At 25.6% G+C, this 16,515-nt stretch overlaps 1 protein-coding gene and 1 long non-coding RNA gene across 7 annotated transcripts in view; one reads left to right on the forward strand and one right to left on the reverse strand.

The window, feature by feature from the left end:
* The window catches only part of LOC131437439 (coiled-coil domain-containing protein AGAP005037), a 993,236-nt gene that overhangs the window by 652,505 nt on the left and 324,216 nt on the right, over positions 1-16,515 (forward strand). For all 6 annotated transcript variants that reach the window (XM_058606791.1, XM_058606794.1, XM_058606793.1 and 3 more), the window contains 2 exons: positions 8,176-8,238; positions 8,293-8,564. In XM_058606791.1, coding sequence (XP_058462774.1) covers positions 8,176-8,238; positions 8,293-8,564 — 335 coding nt within the window. The remainder of the gene's footprint in view (positions 1-8,175; positions 8,239-8,292; positions 8,565-16,515) is intronic.
* LOC131437440 (uncharacterized) lies at positions 195-6,155 on the reverse strand. Its single transcript, XR_009230762.1, has 3 exons — positions 5,696-6,155; positions 5,402-5,556; positions 195-1,772 (listed from the first exon to the last, which is right to left on the reverse strand). It is a non-coding gene; the product is annotated as an uncharacterized LOC131437440 (long non-coding RNA).

Raw genomic sequence — 16,515 nt, forward strand, 5'->3', positions numbered from 1 at the left:
AGTATTAAAACATTTGTTGAAGACCAGAGTCTTACGACGTTGAAGGTCAGTTACAGACGTGATCTGTAATGGAACATGATCTGGAAATAGAGGTGGAGTTGAATTACGAGTTAACGATGAACACATTTTAAGATTTATACTTACTTTTAAATGGGACACTTTCTTTTAGTTCAAGTTACTTAAAAAACGTCTGCTTGGATAGCTAGTCAGGATCAAAGTGCCTGATAAATTATATTTCTGAATTCAGTCTAACTCACATCTATTATGTACACAACTGACATATTTACACAGAGGGGAAATAGGGTTCGAGCTTTCACGCCGATATAATTCCGCCAATTACACACAAATTCCATTAAATTCATAAATTTAGTTAATTACAAATTCTTTTCCCTAAAGCTATTCGAATAACCAATATGATTAAACAATTGAAATTGAACAAAGCATAATCTAATTACATTTCAGAGATTATGAAAATTTAACGAATACTGATATTCGACGTTCTTTTCAATGGCATTAATTCATTATTACTTAAAGTATAAATATTCACCTTCATATTTTTGTCGTGAATACGACTTACTTTACTACGGGGCGCCTTTTCATAATTAGCCAAATGGAAGAATGGGCAGAAATTAATCGTTAATATCTCGACTTGTATTAATGGCAGCAACATAATTCTTCCACTATTTCATCAAAAATATGATCAGGAATTTTGGATAATATTTTGAACAGTGTGAGATAACCACAAACAACTCAAAAATTAGGTTTCCTGAAAATTTTAAGACAACGAGAAAAACTCTCCTTTTGCTTGAGTTTTTCGCGCAAGTACGACGATTTTGAGGTAGTCAGGCTTCAACTAAACGTTATAAAAGGGGAACCGTGGTCGAAAATCGATCATTTCTTCTTGTGCGTTGGATGAAAGCAGAAGTCGGGTCGGGAAGACGCATTAAACCAGTTTTGCATCATTTGGCAGTGCGAGCGGATGTGTCGGTTTGTACGCAAAGCTAGTTTTAATTCAAGCAAGAGCGATTGCATCAGCTGCTGATGGTTTGCATTGGAGAGAAAGAAAACAAGAAACGAAAAGTGGACAACATTATATGAAATCAGCTGTTCTAATGGCTCTAAATGTTATCTAAAGAACTATTAAGATTAATCGTTCGAGAAAAATGTTCCGAACTTTGCTAAATATCGTAGAGAATCCCACAATTTGGTCCTTCTAAAAGGCAGAAATGAATCGTGTACAGCACCTTAATAGTTTCTTTCAATGAAATATGCAAATCTAAAATGAGATAATCGACGTCAAAAATCGTTGAAAATTTTAGCAGTGAAAAGGGGGAAAGTTTCGCAATTCACACAATCGATCAACTATCAATTCGAATTCGAAAGTGTACAGAAATCGTGTCAGTTTTATTCGTATTCACGACATCCAGTTATGTCTCTGACACTACACACCCGTACTTTTTCTTTCTCGCTCTTGAAGATCTCCGCAATGTAGCAACTTCGATAGCGCTACTATCATAACTGGCTCTTGCCGATTCATTCGAATGCAACGCTTCCGGGTGTCTTTCGCTTATGGCTGGTGGTGGAACAGGTGAGAAACCTTTGAATGGTGTATCGTCGTCGGAATCGTCAAAACTTCTCTTTGTACCTCGACCTGGTACATGATCAGGCATCTCCTCCTCCAATTGAAACACCACATTGCGTCTGCGTTCCGGCTCATTTGCAATCTTAATCTGCCCCCTGTGAGCCGAGATTAATACTGAGCCGATCGCGATCTGAAAAATATTTGTACAAATTCTTTTTATAAATTTTGCTTCTAACCATTTTTGTGTTTTTTTAATATTATGATTTTTGTAGTAAACCTTGTCTCCTGCGACTAACTTAGCAAAAGGATTAATAAGTTCATTTTTAACTTGCTTTGGTTCATGTAGCTCGTTAGGTTTTCTAGGCATAATATGATTCTTGTAACTATTGTTCGGATTTGCCAAGTCCAACAAGGTTTTAGGCTTATAACACAGAACTCTTTCTGAAGGGAAATCCCCTCCATTGGTAAGACAGCTGTTTCGATAATTGAACAAGAAATAATCTAACCGATCTTGCATACCTAAACTCTTCATTTCAGAATCAAGTAGAAATTTTTTTTAGAATATCCTTCGCAACTCGCACTAGGCGCTCGGCCTGTCCATTACTTTGAAGGTGATACGGCGGACTTTTCATTACCTTGATTCCTTGCCTTTCAAGATAAGATGTAAAGTGTTTAGAATTGAATGGGGGCCCATTATCTGTAATAATCACGTCTGGTAGACCGAAACAAACAAAAAACCGTTGAAATTTTTGTATAACCTTTTCCGCGTCTGTACCAAACTTCATCCATATGACTTCAAGCCATTTAGAAAAACTGTCAACAATCAGGAGAAAAACATTACTTCCAAAATAAAAAAAATCAGCATGAACTCTGCTGAAAGATTTAGTTGTTGGACTCCTTTCGTATGTTATGTTTGTTCCAGGAATTATAGCCATTTTAAGACAAATATCACTTTTTGATATAGTTCTATGTCCGAGTTCAATCCAAACCAGTAAACACTTCGCCTCGCGAGTTGCTTCATTTTTATCGATCCCGCATGATTAGCATGTAAAAGTTTCAACATTTTGTTTTGCAAAGCAAATGGAACTACTACTCTATTTTGGAACATCAAACAACCGTTTATCTCTTCCAAATCTTGGTGCTGAGAATAAATATTTATCTTAATATTACTCTTATCCAATCTTTCTGGCCATCCTTGCTTTATGTATTTTACAATTTGTTGTTACTGAGCATCTTGTTTAGTTTCTTGCTCAATCATAAAATAGTCAAGTGGAGGGTTATAAGAAAAGTTCAAACTATTAATGCAATCCTTATCAATTGACTTTGGAACTTAATTGATGGTCTATAAAGAATATCGAAGTTATATATAGACAGCTCCATGATGTAGCGCTGTAACCTTGTCACAAAAATAGAGTTTCGTCCCGATCTTCCGAAAATTTCCCAAAAGTGGTTTGTGGTCTGTATAAATGGTAAATTTCTGTCCATATAAATATTTGTGAAATTTTTTCACCGTTGAAACAATAGCTAAAGCCTCCAAATGGAGGATTGGGTAAGTTTTTTGAGCGGCATTTAACGAGAATGAAGTGAAATAGATAGGGTTTTCTATTCCAATAATTTTGTGGGCAATTACTCCACCCAACCCGTATGAAGAAGCATCAGCACAAACAATTATTGGTTTCTTAGCGTCATATAAGACAAGCATGTTTGCATTTAAAAACTGACGTTTACTATCATTAAATGCTTTGTCGCATAAGGTATTCCAGACAAATTTAACATTTTTCGTTAGTAGTTTATACAAAGGGTTCAAAGTTGATGATAGATTTGGTAAAAACTTATTATAATAATTTATGAGGCCAAGATATGCTTTAACTTTTGTTACATTTTCTGGTGTTTTCGCTTGTTGAATTGTTGCCACCTTGTCTGGATTAGGCATAAGACCCTTTTCCGTAATAATATGTCCCAAATAAGGTAACTCATCTACAAAAAACTTGCACTTATCAAAATTTACTTTCACATTGGCTGTATGTAATCGGTCCAGTACTAAAAACAGTTTTTGTTTGCATTCTTCGAGACTTTTTCCAGAAATCAACACATCATCAAGATAACAGTAAACGTAGTCCAGCCCTCCTTGTATTGTATCCATTATTTGCTGAAATATTGCAGCACTTGATGAAGCGCCTTGCGGAAGGCGATTGTAAGTGAAAATACCCCTCATCGTATTTATCACAACAAATTTCCTAGATGATTTTGACAAGTTAACTGAGTGTAGGCATTAGATAAGTCAAGTGAACAAAAAATTTTACAGTTTGCCAATGATTAAAACAGATCTTGTGCTGTAGGTTGTGGATACGTATTTGGAATTAAGACTTTGTTCAACGAAACTTTGCAGTCTATTACTAGCCTAATTGTTCTTTTTCATTACCACAATTATCGGAGATGCCCACAAACTAATTTTAATAGGCGAAATGATACCGTCCTTTTCAAGCATTATCAAATAATAATTTACTTTTTCTTTTAGGCGATATGGAACCTGATACGCTTTTTTGAAAATCGGACTATCCTCACGCAACACTAAATCAGCATCGAAACCCACGATGGGATCCGATATTCCTTTATCAAAAATGTTTTTGTATTTCAGTTTAATTTCATCTAATATCTGTTTATGCTGTGAGACTACAGAATTTATCGAAAAAATATTTGATAACTTCTTTCTCCATCCCTCACAAAAAACATCAAGCCAATCTCGCCCCAATAATGGAATGAAGAGTGATACTGTTCAGCACAACCAATTCCACCTGAGCCTTCTTGCCGTTAATTGAGACTGCCACGAGAGCTGTTCCCAAAATATCTGAGGAAGAACCATTTACAACTACAAGTTTTCGACTACTATTTTTCAGTAAAATTTGCTTAATTTTGAATGCTGTCCGCTTTCTCCGTAGTGTCCTCGATGGATTTAACCGAATTTTTTGCAGATTTTTGTACCGATAACAATTTTTTTTGTATGTGGCCTTTCAGCTTACAGAAATTACAAATAAAGTTGGAATATCTACCCCGGCTAGACGATCTGTGTCCTGAACGCGACGTACTGTTATGCATACCATAACTAAAACGATTTTCTTGGTCCCGATCATTTCTGCTTCGCGATCTGTCATATCTCCTATCACCATCTCGCCTATCATATTTGAGCTCTCTTCGTCCTAAACGTTGTTTAACTGAATTCACATTGTAGTTTTCCTCTGAATTTAACAATTGCGCTCGAGACGTTGCTAACTCGCTATTTTTAATTATCTTTTCTGCTGTCCGAACCGATAAGTCTTCTTCGTCCAACAAACGCTGCTGTAATATCTTATCATAAACCCCAAATATCAACTGGTCTTTTATAGCCATATCTCTAAACTCCCCGAAATCACACTGCTCGGCAAGGAGCTTTACTGCCAGAATAAAATTCTCACCGGATTCTGTCGGGCCTAGTTTCCGTCAGCGAAATTCGAACCTAAGGACAGTATCCGATTCAACCTTATCGAATCGTTCTTTTAATTTATTTTTTGTAATAGCTTCATAGCTTAGCCCCTTTAAATCCGTTCCCGGATACAACAATTTGAGCTCTTCGAAAACACGCATGCCAGAAAAACTCATAAAAATGTCTTTCTTCCGCTCATTAGCTATATTATTACACGAAAAAAAAAAACTCCAAACGTTCAATATAGTTTGAAAAAGATGTGCCAATGTCGTACGGATCAATCGTCCCTAACAACGCCATGCCCAAACCAAATCAAAATGGCTCACAACTTTAAAAAAATATAACAAAAATACATGTACCTTTTGAACCGAAAATTCCGTTCACTGTATGTAGCCCGTACTTCAGCCAGAAGCTCTTATCCAACGTAGATTTACTTTAAGGAATTGACTCACACGTCTGAGCAGAATTTGCTTCGCGTTCCGGGTTGGGCCCCCAAAGCGTCGCTTGCGACCGGCTAAACAATTAAACGGCAAAAAGAAAAGAATTAGGGAAACAATAGACTAACAATCAATCTATTCAAATATATTGTATTATAACAATATTCACATACAAATATAAAACAATGCTGACACTCTTGCAGCCTTTGTACTCACCTATTAAACTATTGTCCAGAATATAAAAAAAACTCGCGCTTCCAAAAATTTTGGACGTCCCAGTGGATCGCTAGAACAGTGAACTTAAATTGAGCCCTTCCTATCGGAGTTTTCGCGGGTGCCCTCCAAGGCAGCGAAGAACCAAGAACAACTCGTGGAACAATATCACACGCGAAAACTAAAGGAAACCGATTTGCACTCGTCACCACTTTAAGATTTATACTTACTTTTAAATGGGACACTTTCTTTTAGCTCAAGTTACTTAAAAAACGTCTGCTTGGATAGCTAGTCAGGATCAAAGTGCCTAATAAATTATATTTCTGAATTCAGCCTAACTCATATCTATTATGTACACAACTGACATATTTACATAGAGGGGAAATAGGGTTCGAGCTTTCACGCCGATATAACATCGATTCCGCCAATTACACACAAATTCCTTTCAATTCATAAATTTAGTTCATTACACACATATGGCTCCGAATTGTTCGATATATCTTCGTAGAATCGAATTATTATCCATATAGTGAAATTAAGATTTTGTAAATAAAAAGAAATCGTAAGATATTTCCTTAAGAAAATTTAGTTGAATCCATTCAACTAAATATTCGTAACTTAATTCAAGTTACGTTCAAGTATTTAATATTTTATTCATTTATTCATTTTTTTATTTATTTATTTATTTATTTGTTTATTCACTTATTTTATTTATTTAATTATTTATTTTATTCAATTCTTCTAAAACTCATTAAAAAACATGCATATAAAGTAGACCCTTAGTTATTATTCCAAATGAGATCTACATGTCAATTACGCATCAATATATTTCAAATTAAGTCCGCCTGCGTTTATACATTGTAACGTGTCGTTCTTCAGTCCAACCATTAATAGCCAAAGACCACCCTCTCTCCTTTTATGCCGAGTGAGATTGTCAAACATAGTCGACGAACAGAATCCTTTCAGTTAGTTTGAAGGAAAGAGAAAGATAGAATGCTCACATGGGCTAGAACGAACTAAATGGTTGAATAACTCAAGATTCCGAGTAATACCGAAGAATTCCCGGGAAATGACGTACTTCCGCTTGCGTCTTCACTAATCTGAGGATTACATGGCTTAATCACTATGTCCCAGTTCGTTTAGTAGAGTGGTAGTGACGCGATATGTTCCGTTGACTAAAATTGTGGAAAGGTACACGTGATGTGGAATTTCTTTTCAGTTGGCTATAAATTTCTAGTTTTTATATAACCAACAAGTAAAGTGTGTGAATTTATCGTGTGCGAAATAGATTTGTGTGCTGATCGAAAAGATAAGGCAGAAATGTGCTTAAATCAAAGACCCGCTTTATGCTAGCGACCCGTTCGAACAACCACGTTTGTTCAATCCAATTCCTCAGGCTATCATCCGTAAAACCATACGAATTCACGCTCATTGGACACCGTTTGCCCACTGCGTTACTCGCCACATCCTGGAGGACAAATGACCGACGCACAATTTTTCGTTGGAAGGGAGTCGCTACCACATAACTTCATTGGAAGTGATCTTCCGGTGGCCTTAGAAAATCCACGTATCTGTGAAACACCGAACATCTGATCGACAAAATAACCAGCAACATCAAAAAGCCATCTTCAGCTGGTCAGATTCGGGCAAGGAACAATAGCGCTTGGATCCCCTCGTTCCCCACGTGATCTGCTGTAATTCCAGTATCTCCATCCATCAGTCGCTGGGTCGGTGAGTCCGTTCCGTTTTACTTATTTGATCAAATAGACGTCCATGAATACCGACACCGAGATAAATTGATAACCGCTGATAACTGATTTTTGGACCCCGCTTATAGACGGGCGCGTCCATGAAGTGATCACGTTACGATCCGTGTGCACATGTGATTGCGTTCTCGGAGGCACCCTCCGAAACGCACACAAATAATTACACCCGGGTGTCCAAGGTCCCCTCGGGCCCCTCCTCCTTGACTGTTGGAAGGTGAACTTTGAGTATTGGTGAGTTGGGTTGTTAGGGCATTGGAACCTGTTCTGGGACGAGTTTAGCGTGCCTAGCTGGACCGATCCGGATTCTTCTTGAAGGATTCTGTTATTTTACTTGCGTTAGTGCAATCTAAGATATGGCGGTAGTCTCCGAAAGGAATGGCGCTAAAACTGATTGATCACTTTTTGATGTATTTTGCTCTAATGCAAAAGGTAGCATGCAGCTAAAATTATTATGATACGTTAGATGCTACAAGAGATATTCAAGACCAAAAATCGCTCACCTAGAGGGAAAATTATGAATAGGCACCCCATAGTAAAGTAAGGCGTATTCACGTCAAAATCGTCACAAAAGATTCTTAATTTGCTCTTTCAACAAAGTAATAAATAAGAAATAAAACATGAGAATCAATCAATTAAAATTATTCCGATTTAATATGTATGATATTTATGATATTAGTGGAAATATCTGATATAGTCATAAAAATTTTAAAATTACAGCTGATTCGAAACCATCCAAGCCTGCAATTAAGTCTTCAACATTACCCCGAACTTCATCACAAGGTATTCTTTTTTGTAAATATACTTTTAGTTAAAAATAATAACTTTCATTTCCAGAACGAGATCGACTAAAGCCCTTAACACAAACGAAACCGATAATCTTACCTATGAATCAATATAACGCTGATTTGTCACTGGCCCCCGAAGTTTATAACAATCTACGTAATCTACAAAAAAAAGCCAAGGATTTAAGAACCGATGTTAGGACTATGCGAAGATTAACACAAACACAAGCAGTTGCAATTAAAGAAGACATTAAGGATACATTTATGAGAATTCGTGCTACTTTACTGGTTTGCAATGGTGGTTATCTAGGTGACGATGAACGGGTAAATATCTAACATCAAGTTTATAGCATTGTTCTCATAGTGTTAGCGATTTTGAAACGAATCCATCTTTCAAAATATTGATTACATTCACAACTAGACATTTTTGCACATTTTGATTACATTCACAACTAGACATTTTCGACATTGTATCAGATTGGCCTTGTTACATTTCGGGTATGAATAAATTTCTACCCAAGACCGCAGACAGCATGAGCGGTTAACGTACTTACAGAAAATAAAAGACACCTTATCACAGTAGAAACTGAGCGAATTTCTCGTGTGTACTCTGGTAAGGTCCCACAGAGGAGTATGTGGGCAATCTAGCCGGCCAAAATTATTTTACATATCTGGCTGTTCCAATACATAGTATTATGTAATTTTAACTTTAGCGTAGCATTTGCGGATTTTTCGCAATGGTAAAAACGAGCTTTGAAGTTATTTGCATCTGAGTCCATGTCATTATCGAACGTCGGTATATACTGCGAAAAAAATAAAGCTTTTTTATTCAATATAACAATATATTTTCAGGCACACTGCTTAAGCTCTAAGATGCCAAGGTTATTTTCTAATCTTAATTACCGATTAACTTAAAACTAGAATAGTATCATTAGAATATGTCATCTCAGATTCTAGAAAATCCAGCTTTCAGCTGGCGATCGGCAGTGGTCGATGAATTGAATAATGCACGACTCTTCCAGATGGCGTTGGTAAATATCTATGCTGGCCGCATCCTTCGGTCCGTGTGGGTCCGCGGGAAACACCTCCAGGCTACGAAAGCCCGGCGGGTGGCCAGAATGCTGGTTTTTCGACTGGAGCGGTCTTCCGTGGGTGGTGAAAAATAAAGTTCAAGCGCATAGATTATTTGTGAAAAAAATTGATTTAATTTGGTTCCCTTTCGAACAATTTTAACATTTTTAGGATTATGAGAAATATTGTTTGTTTTGAAGTAATCGTATATGTTTTAAACGATACTTGAAAGATTCATTATGAACCCTTACATCCTCACATCTCAACCTATCAAATCGTTTCATTCGTCGTGGTTTATTTATGAACGAATGAAACAATGTTATATAATAAAAATAATAAAAATAATAATAATAATAATAATAATAATAATAATAATAATAATAATAATAATAATAATAATAATAATAATAATAATAATAATAATAATAATAATAATAATAATAATAATAATAATAATAATAATAATAATAATAATAATAATAATAATAATAATAATAATAATAATAATAATAATAATAATAATAATAATAATAATAATAATAATAATAATAATAATAATAATAATAATAATAATAATAATAATAATAATAATAATAATAATAATAATAATAATAATAATAATAATAATAATAATAATAATAATAATAATAATAATAATAATAATAATAATAATAATAATAATAATAATAATAATAATAATAATAATAATAATAATAATAATAATAATAATAATAATAATAATAATAATAATAATAATAATAATAATAATAATAATAATAATAATAATAATAATAATAATAATAATAATAATAATAATAATAATAATAATAATAATAATAATAATAATAATAATAATAATAATAATAATAATAATAATAATAATAATAATAATAATAATAATAATAATAATAATAATAATAATAATAATAATAATAATAATAATAATAATAATAATAATAATAATAATAATAATAATAATAATAATAATAATAATAATAATAATAATAATAATAATAATAATAATAATAATAATAATAATAATAATAATAATAATAATAATAATAATAATAATAATAATAATAATAATAATAATAATAATAATAATAATAATAATAATAATAATAATAATAATAATAATAATAATAATAATAATAATAATAATAATAATAATAATAATAATAATAATAATAATAATAATAATAATAATAATAATAATAATAATAATAATAATAATAATAATAATAATAATAATAATAATAATAATAATAATAATAATAATAATAATAATAATAATAATAATAATAATAATAATAATAATAATAATAATAATAATAATAATAATAATAATAATAATAATAATAATAATAATAATAATAATAATAATAATAATAATAATAATAATAATAATAATAATAATAATAATAATAATAATAATAATAATAATAATAATAATAATAATAATAATAATAATAATAATAATAATAATAATAATAATAATAATAATAATAATAATAATAATAATAATAATAATAATAATAATAATAATAATAATAATAATAATAATAATAATAATAATAATAATAATAATAATAATAATAATAATAATAATAATAATAATAATAATAATAATAATAATAATAATAATAATAATAATAATAATAATAATAATAATAATAATAATAATAATAATAATAATAATAATAATAATAATAATAATAATAATAATAATAATAATAATAATAATAATAATAATAATAATAATAATAATAATAATAATAATAATAATAATAATAATAATAATAATAATAATAATAATAATAATAATAATAATAATAATAATAATAATAATAATAATAATAATAATAATAATAATAATAATAATAATAATAATAATAATAATAATAATAATAATAATAATAATAATAATAATAATAATAATAATAATAATAATAATAATAATAATAATAATAATAATAATAATAATAATAATAATAATAATAATAATAATAATAATAATAATAATAATAATAATAATAATAATAATAATAATAATAATAATAATAATAATAATAATAATAATAATAATAATAATAATAATAATAATAATAATAATAATAATAATAATAATAATAATAATAATAATAATAATAATAATAATAATAATAATAATAATAATAATAATAATAATAATAATAATAATAATAATAATAATAATAATAATAATAATAATAATAATAATAATAATAATAATAATAATAATAATAATAATAATAATAATAATAATAATAATAATAATAATAATAATAATAATAATAATAATAATAATAATAATAATAATAATAATAATAATAATAATAATAATAATAATAATAATAATAATAATAATAATAATAATAATAATAATAATAATAATAATAATAATAATAATAATAATAATAATAATAATAATAATAATAATAATAATAATAATAATAATAATAATAATAATAATAATAATAATAATAATAATAATAATAATAATAATAATAATAATAATAATAATAATAATAATAATAATAATAATAATAATAATAATAATAATAATAATAATAATAATAATAATAATAATAATAATAATAATAATAATAATAATAATAATAATAATAATAATAATAATAATAATAATAATAATAATAATAATAATAATAATAATAATAATAATAATAATAATAATAATAATAATAATAATAATAATAATAATAATAATAATAATAATAATAATAATAATAATAATAATAATAATAATAATAATAATAATAATAATAATAATAATAATAATAATAATAATAATAATAATAATAATAATAATAATAATAATAATAATAATAATAATAATAATAATAATAATAATAATAATAATAATAATAATAATAATAATAATAATAATAATAATAATAATAATAATAATAATAATAATAATAATAATAATAATAATAATAATAATAATAATAATAATAATAATAATAATAATAATAATAATAATAATAATAATAATAATAATAATAATAATAATAATAATAATAATAATAATAATAATAATAATAATAATAATAATAATAATAATAATAATAATAATAATAATAATAATAATAATAATAATAATAATAATAATAATAATAATAATAATAATAATAATAATAATAATAATAATAATAATAATAATAATAATAATAATAATAATAATAATAATAATAATAATAATAATAATAATAATAATAATAATAATAATAATAATAATAATAATAATAATAATAATAATAATAATAATAATAATAATAATAATAATAATAATAATAATAATAATAATAATAATAATAATAATAATAATAATAATAATAATAATAATAATAATAATAATAATAATAATAATAATAATAATAATAATAATAATAATAATAATAATAATAATAATAATAATAATAATAATAATAATAATAATAATAATAATAATAATAATAATAATAATAATAATAATAATAATAATAATAATAATAATAATAATAATAATAATAATAATAATAATAATAATAATAATAATAATAATAATAATAATAATAATAATAATAATAATAATAATAATAATAATAATAATAATAATAATAATAATAATAATAATAATAATAATAATAATAATAATAATAATAATAATAATAATAATAATAATAATAATAATAATAATAATAATAATAATAATAATAATAATAATAATAATAATAATAATAATAATAATAATAATAATAATAATAATAATAATAATAATAATAATAATAATAATAATAATAATAATAATAATAATAATAATAATAATAATAATAATAATAATAATAATAATAATAATAATAATAATAATAATAATAATAATAATAATAATAATAATAATAATAATAATAATAATAATAATAATAATAATAATAATAATAATAATAATAATAATAATAATAATAATAATAATAATAATAATAATAATAATAATAATAATAATAATAATAATAATAATAATAATAATAATAATAATAATAATAATAATAATAATAATAATAATAATAATAATAATAATAATAATAATAATAATAATAATAATAATAATAATAATAATAATAATAATAATAATAATAATAATAATAATAATAATAATAATAATAATAATAATAATAATAATAATAATAATAATAATAATAATAATAATAATAATAATAATAATAATAATAATAATAATAATAATAATAATAATAATAATAATAATAATAATAATAATAATAATAATAATAATAATAATAATAATAATAATAATAATAATAATAATAATAATAATAATAATAATAATAATAATAATAATAATAATAATAATAATAATAATAATAATAATAATAATAATAATAATAATAATAATAATAATAATAATAATAATAATAATAATAATAATAATAATAATAATAATAATAATAATAATAATAATAATAATAATAATAATAATAATAATAATAATAATAATAATAATAATAATAATAATAATAATAATAATAATAATAATAATAATAATAATAATAATAATAATAATAATAATAATAATAATAATAATAATAATAATAATAATAATAATAATAATAATAATAATAATAATAATAATAATAATAATAATAATAATAATAATAATAATAATAATAATAATAATAATAATAATAATAATAATAATAATAATAATAATAATAATAATAATAATAATAATAATAATAATAATAATAATAATAATAATAATAATAATAATAATAATAATAATAATAATAATAATAATAATAATAATAATAATAATAATAATAATAATAATAATAATAATAATAATAATAATAATAATAATAATAATAATAATAATAATAATAATAATAATAATAATAATAATAATAATAATAATAATAATAATAATAATAATAATAATAATAATAATAATAATAATAATAATAATAATAATAATAATAATAATAATAATAATAATAATAATAATAATAATAATAATAATAATAATAATAATAATAATAATAATAATAATAATAATAATAATAATAATAATAATAATAATAATAATAATAATAATAATAATAATAATAATAATAATAATAATAATAATAATAATAATAATAATAATAATAATAATAATAATAATAATAATAATAATAATAATAATAATAATAATAATAATAATAATAATAATAATAATAATAATAATAATAATAATAATAATAATAATAATAATAATAATAATAATAATAATAATAATAATAATAATAATAATAATAATAATAATAATAATAATAATAATAATAATAATAATAATAATAATAATAATAATAATAATAATAATAATAATAATAATAATAATAATAATAATAATAATAATAATAATAATAATAATAATAATAATAATAATAATAATAATAATAATAATAATAATAATAATAATAATAATAATAATCAGTATAGAATGTGAGCATTCACGCTGACAGGTTGTGTTTTCGTTTTTACTGGCTCGTGAGTTAACGACTTTTGCCGTGACGAAGGCAACCATAGCTGCGAGTAGAAGGGAAACCTGGTGCCAATCGCAAACACAGCAAAGGCTGGTGCATAGCCAATACTCGGGGCGTTCCCGATATGAAAGCAGTCCAAGAAGGCCATTCCATTTATAAGCACAGATGTGAAGAGACACAAAGGTGCGAACGCATAGAAGTGCAGAGACACAGACGCAGATTTGCAAAGGCACAGAGGTGCTAAAGCACAGAAGCGTTGAGCCGCAGAGACATTCTACAAATACAGGCTTTGTACGGGATACAGTATCTGCTGCGGTGGTTCGAAAGAGACAACACATATCGCTTGGAGCTACACAGCAAGCATCACATCTAATCGCGAAAGCGAAACCAGAAATCGTTGGCAACGCATTCCTGGTACAGTCGGAACATACTCTCAGTTCGTCAGTTTTCATCACGGCGACTTAACAGAGGAAACAGGTAATAAGGTAAATTTAATTTAATTTCATTTTATTATCTTTACCATAACTGAAATCTAATTATTCTTGAAACCATTTTGATATTATTAATTTTAAACAACCAGTTATTGTAATGGATGATCTCATGGAAGATCATCCGAATCCTATTCCGGATCCTTGTAAGATCTTTAATACTCCCATGGCTGAGAATTATCAGTAGGGTTCCTGGGCCATGGATATTTTGTTTATTTTGGGGTGCAGGGAAACGCCCGATGGTGATGAAATTTGGCAGTCTCTCTCTCCAGCAGGCATAAAACCTCATCTTTTGTATCAACCGATTACAATGATACAACAGATACATTAAGGCTTAACACTAACAATAAAGATTAACAATTAAAACTAAACGTATAACCCTTTAACTAGTTGATGGTACCAAGCATTACATGGCAGCAATAGTGTTTTTGCGTAAACGGCCAGAGAGTGAAGAAAAAATGGATAGGTAAATGGATTATGAAGGCAGGTGGAGGGGGTGGTGAGTAAGCCGGAGTAATTTAGTGGAGGGGTGGTAAGAAGATGGAGAAAAAGACGGGGTTAGAATCCGCAAGTAGATTTAATTAGTGATCGAAAAGATGGTGGAAGACGGAGAAAAAGGAAGAAGGGCGAGAGGGTTAGTATTTGCAAGCGAATCTGATTAGTTTCCAATAGAAATACAGAAGACGAAGAAAATGAGAGGAGAAACGAAAGGGTTAGTATCAGCGAGCGAATCTAAATAATTCCCAACGATGATGGGGGATAGACCTAGTGATGGTTGAAGAATAGTACAAACGGATACAAACAAATATTAATCCAAAGTTAATCTGACAAGTGACTATGGTAGATTAAATTTGTCGTCAATCAGTAAGAACTCGTTTTTAATTTGCTTCAAGAGCCGCGGTGCGCGAGTTTACTTAATTTACATTTTAATCACAACAGAATTGTTTTTTGTTTATTATTTACTCTGACCTGCGAAATGTGCGCTTTGGATACCACAGTCGACTCGGTTATGTGGACATGTGTTGGATGCTCACGAAAATTTCACGCCACTTGTGTTGGTGTGTCTATTCAGCGGGGTTCAATGCGGAGAATGGATAGAAGAGTTATTGACGTAAACTTTATATACTACCGTGCTGTGAGCTTCTATACGGAAAAATG

The sequence above is a fragment of the Malaya genurostris genome, chromosome 3 (assembly GCF_030247185.1).
Source record: "Malaya genurostris strain Urasoe2022 chromosome 3, Malgen_1.1, whole genome shotgun sequence".
Classification (NCBI taxonomy): Eukaryota; Metazoa; Arthropoda; class Insecta; order Diptera; family Culicidae; genus Malaya; species Malaya genurostris.